At 48.3% G+C, this 4,042-nt stretch overlaps 1 protein-coding gene across 1 annotated transcript; it reads right to left on the bottom strand.

Moving 5' to 3' along the window:
• Window positions 1–276: 276 nt before the first annotated feature.
• On the bottom strand, window positions 277–2,720 carry LOC117940955 (sodium/calcium exchanger 1-like). The gene is made up of 2 exons (XM_034866067.1): window positions 904–2,720; window positions 277–306 (listed from the first exon to the last, which is right to left on the bottom strand). The coding sequence occupies exon 1, from the start codon at window positions 2,680–2,682 to the stop codon at window positions 904–906; it is 1,779 nt and encodes a 592-aa protein (XP_034721958.1). The 5' UTR covers window positions 2,683–2,720; the 3' UTR covers window positions 277–306.
• Between the last annotated feature and the right edge of the window lie 1,322 nt (window positions 2,721–4,042).

Below are 4,042 nucleotides of genomic sequence, written 5' to 3'. Positions count from 1 at the left end.
CATTACCATCACCTCGTTACCCAGTGTATTTAGTCTTCCCTTTGTCTCTTGTCAGATTATTTTTTGCCTTTTTCTGTTACTTAAGTTAATCATTTTCTTTCTCTATATTAATTTCTTGTGTATTTTTCCATCAACCTGCGCAGGGACTACAGGTGGAAATACCAATCTTCAAGATTAATGTTTTATTGTGCGCTGTCCCGTGTCAGTTTGTGTCTGTGTTATGGTTTGGGTGTGTTCATGTGTTGTGATTGTGTTATTTTTGGTCTTGTCTTGTATATGTTCTGTTTCCTGTTTTATTGTGATAGTCTTGTTTTCTGTGCCTGTCTTAGTTGTCCTCCCTTGTGATTGTCCGATGTCTTCCACCTTTGTCCAAGCCCTTGTGTCCCCTCTTGTTGCCTTGTTCCCCTCTGGATCTAGTTTTGGGGTCCCCCTTGTCAGATCATTGTTAAGTTTTTGTGTCATGTCTCCCTTGTGGTCCTTGCTGCCATGTTACTCGTGTCTCTGGACTAACCTGCTGCTTACCTGTCGGTAAAACTCTTTTTATTCAGATTAAATTTGTATTATTTAAAACTGCTGCGTTCTCCTCGCCTTCCTGCCCTTGGGTTCTAACCTTCTTAAACCTCACGATATCCACAAATTCCCCCCACCAACCGTAACAGTCTGGTTCTTCGCCACCTGGATTTCCTTTGGTCTCAAGTTTCTGGTTAGTTCTACTCTTGTTGTAAGATTCCCTGTTCTTGTTTTCTACAATCTGGATTAGTTAGTCACTCAGGACTGGACTTCTCCTGCCTGCTGGTTTCTGCATTTGGGTCCTCTACTTCCCTGAACTGTCACAAACTGTCCTGCAACAAACCAGGTACACAATGGTACTTGTACTGTTGAGTGTGCAGAGAAGACTTGTACTTACGAGATGTCATCGTTGTCAAACTCCAGGACTCCGTATGTGTCCTCAAAGTCCTCGCCGCCTCCTTTCGCCGTCCCCTCTGTGGTTTTGTACGGCACCGCCACGACGCCCCGAGCTCCTGCTGTCCGGATTACTTTCACCTCCATCACGCCGATGCTCTCGCTCACCGTCACCACCGGCTCCTTGAAGGTAAAGATCCCCGCGTGGTCGTCGTCGAAGACGGTGACGGTGGCCGTGCACGGCAGTCCTAAACCCGCCAGGGTGTCCACGTGGTTAGCCTCTCGCTCGCCGGAGCCGGCGCCCGCCGACAGGACGCGCACGTTGCTGAGGTGAACCAGGAAATGCTCGTCCTCCTCAAAGATGTCATCGTCGATGATGTCGATGCGGATTTCCTTTTCCGTCTCGCCAGGCTTGAAGACAATCGTTCCTTTGGTAAGTCGGTAATCCGATCCAGCGTTTGCGGTGCCGTCTTCAGTCTGGTAATCCACAGAGACCGAGCACGTCAGGTCTCCGCCCCGGCGCACCACATTCAGCGCCACGCTGCCGCAGTTCTCCAGACACTGGTAGCTACCGGGGTCGAAGAACACCTTGGAGGAGAAGTCGTTGACCGAAACCTCGGTGCAGATCTCGTGCTGCGCGGCTTTCTTGGCTTCGTCGGCGGCGTGCTTCTTCAAAACATTTCCCGCTCCAGTCATGATCCTGGTCGCCTGACAACGGTAGAAAGCCCGACTTTTCTGTTGCTGGTTTAAAACTTGGTAGTTGGCGAGCTCCATCAACTGCTCCAAGTCTTTCTCGGGATGTTTCTGTTTCAGTTCCTTTAGGAGTCGGGCGACTTCTCGGCGAGCCTCGTCGTCGTCCGGCTCCTCGACGTCGCGAGCGTTGAGCGTTCTCCCGACCATTTCGACGTTGACTTTCGAGGGAATCTCCGGTTCTCCCTCCGTTTCAATAATCATCCCTTTCTGCTTCCCCGCTCTGTAGCGCTTGTACATGTACTTGTAGAAGAGAAGCCTGCGATCGGCCACGTAAGCTAACCCGACACAAATGGGGAAGAAGAAGAGCGTGAGCAGGCCCTCCCATATCTCGACAACGCCGGGAGAAATAACGGCAAGGATCAGGTAGAGCCAGGTGTACGCAAACACGCTCCAAGTGGCGGTGACGAAGAACACCCGCAGGTGCTTCACCTTCCTCGTCTCGCCGTCGGGAATGACCGAGACGCAGAGCCCGATGATGACAAACATGTTGAAGGCGGCGCTTCCGACGATGGTGTTCGGGCCGAGCTCGCCGGCTTCGAAGCCGTGGCCGCAAACCTCCACGACGGACAGCAGGATTTCGGGCGCGGAGGAGCCGAGCGCCATCAGCGTCAGGTTGGACACGGTCTCGTTCCAGATGCGAACAGTCGTGGTGATCTTCTCGCCGTTGGGTTTTGTGATGGTGATCTGTCTCTCCTGGGAAGTGATGACCTCGATGGACGACATGAAGCGGTCCGCAATGATGGAGACGCCCAGGAACATGTACGCCAGTCCCACGAAGTAAATGATGGCTCTGGCGACGCGATCGGGGAAGGGCGGGTTTTCCGGCTCCCATACCGGCAGGATGACGCCGTCTATGCAGCCGGCGTTTTCACCGCCGCATTTGGAGTGGTTTCTGAGCGTGTTGTTGGACGTGAGCGCCGGAGCGGAGCCTCCCGCCGCGGAATGGGGAAGCTCAGTTGAGATGATGGACCAAAGGAAAAGCAGATGAAGGGGGGGGAGCAGCGACGACGTCCTGGCTCGGATCATGGTGAGATCCCTTAAACCTGCAACACACAGAAGAAGAAGACTTCAGATTTCTGTTGGCTCATTCAAGTCAAGGTTGGATAGAAGGGAGGTACGCAAAAATCATCTAATCCAATCTCCTTTGGGATCATATTTACTACTCTCTACTGTTGTCTCTCTACTGTTGTCTCTCTACTGATGTCTTTCTACTGTTGTCTCTCTACTGATGTCTTTCTACTGATGTCTCTCTACTGATGTCTCTCTACTGTTGTCTCTCTACTGTTGTCTCTCTACTGATGTCTCTCTACATAATACTCTCTACTGTTGTCTCTCTACTGTTGTCTCTCTACGGTTGTCTCTCTACATACTCTCTACTGTTGTCTCTCTTCTGTTGTCTCTACATAATACTCTCTACTGTTGTCTCTCCACTGTTGTCTCTCTACATAATACTCTCTACTGTTGTCTCTCCACTGTTGTCTCTCTACATACTACTCTCTACTGTTGTCTCTCCACTGTTGTCTCTCTACTGTTGTCTCTCTACATACTACTCTCTACTGTTGTCTCTCCACTGTTGTCTCTCTACTGTTGTCTCTCTACATAATACTCTCTACTGTTGTCTCTCCACTGTTGTCTCTCTACTGTTGTCTCTCTACTGTTGTCTCTCTACTGTTGTCTCTCTACTGTTGTCTCTCTACATAATACTCTCTACTGATGTCTCTCTACTGATGTCTCTCTACTGCTGTCTCTCTACATACTACTCTCTATATACTACTCTCTACATACTACTCTACATACTACTCTCTACATACTACTCTACATACTACTCTCTACATACTACTCTACATAGTACTCCTTAGTGTTTTTTCCTAAACTAGTAGTTTTGGTTAGCCTCCCCATTAAATCCAGATTCCTGTAAAACATCAGCTGTTGACCCAACGTGGGAAGCAGATGGTTTGAAATCTGCCTCCAAGCCAGAGATGGAAAGAATACAAAAATGTACTACTTATGTTAAAGTACCATGACTTTGATTTAGTTAAGTACAAATAACCTAATTAATCACCTAACGATCAGTGTACCCACAATCCTCGGTGATGGGATTTGATGAAGGCAAGACGCCGCTTCTTATTTCAGATTGGTGTCAGAAACAAAACCACGTCAGAGACATTTCTAAAACATAAACCCTTCAACCAAGAGAAAAAAGAAATCCAAGTTTTAAGAACTGCTTTAACAAGTAACAGTATCCAATAAACTGGTCAGTCACAGTAACAGGAGTTATTGTCATTTGTAACGTTCCACCTCTGCTCGATACAGATATATGTAAATACTTAGTTATTATACTTAATCCTCATGTATCTGTACTTTGCTTTGTTATTCACACTTGTGG

This window comes from Etheostoma cragini, unplaced genomic scaffold (assembly GCF_013103735.1).
Source record: "Etheostoma cragini isolate CJK2018 unplaced genomic scaffold, CSU_Ecrag_1.0 ScbMSFa_3823, whole genome shotgun sequence".
Classification (NCBI taxonomy): Eukaryota; Metazoa; Chordata; class Actinopteri; order Perciformes; family Percidae; genus Etheostoma; species Etheostoma cragini.
The sequence above is the reverse complement of the archived record's forward strand: the minus strand, read 5'-3'. Positions and strand labels throughout refer to the sequence as shown.

What these genes read in the sequence shown, in the direction of transcription:
- LOC117940955 (XM_034866067.1), bottom strand. Translation starts at nt 2,682, where the DNA reads ATGATCCGAGCCAGGACGTCGTCGCTGCTCCCCCCCCTTCATCTGCTT.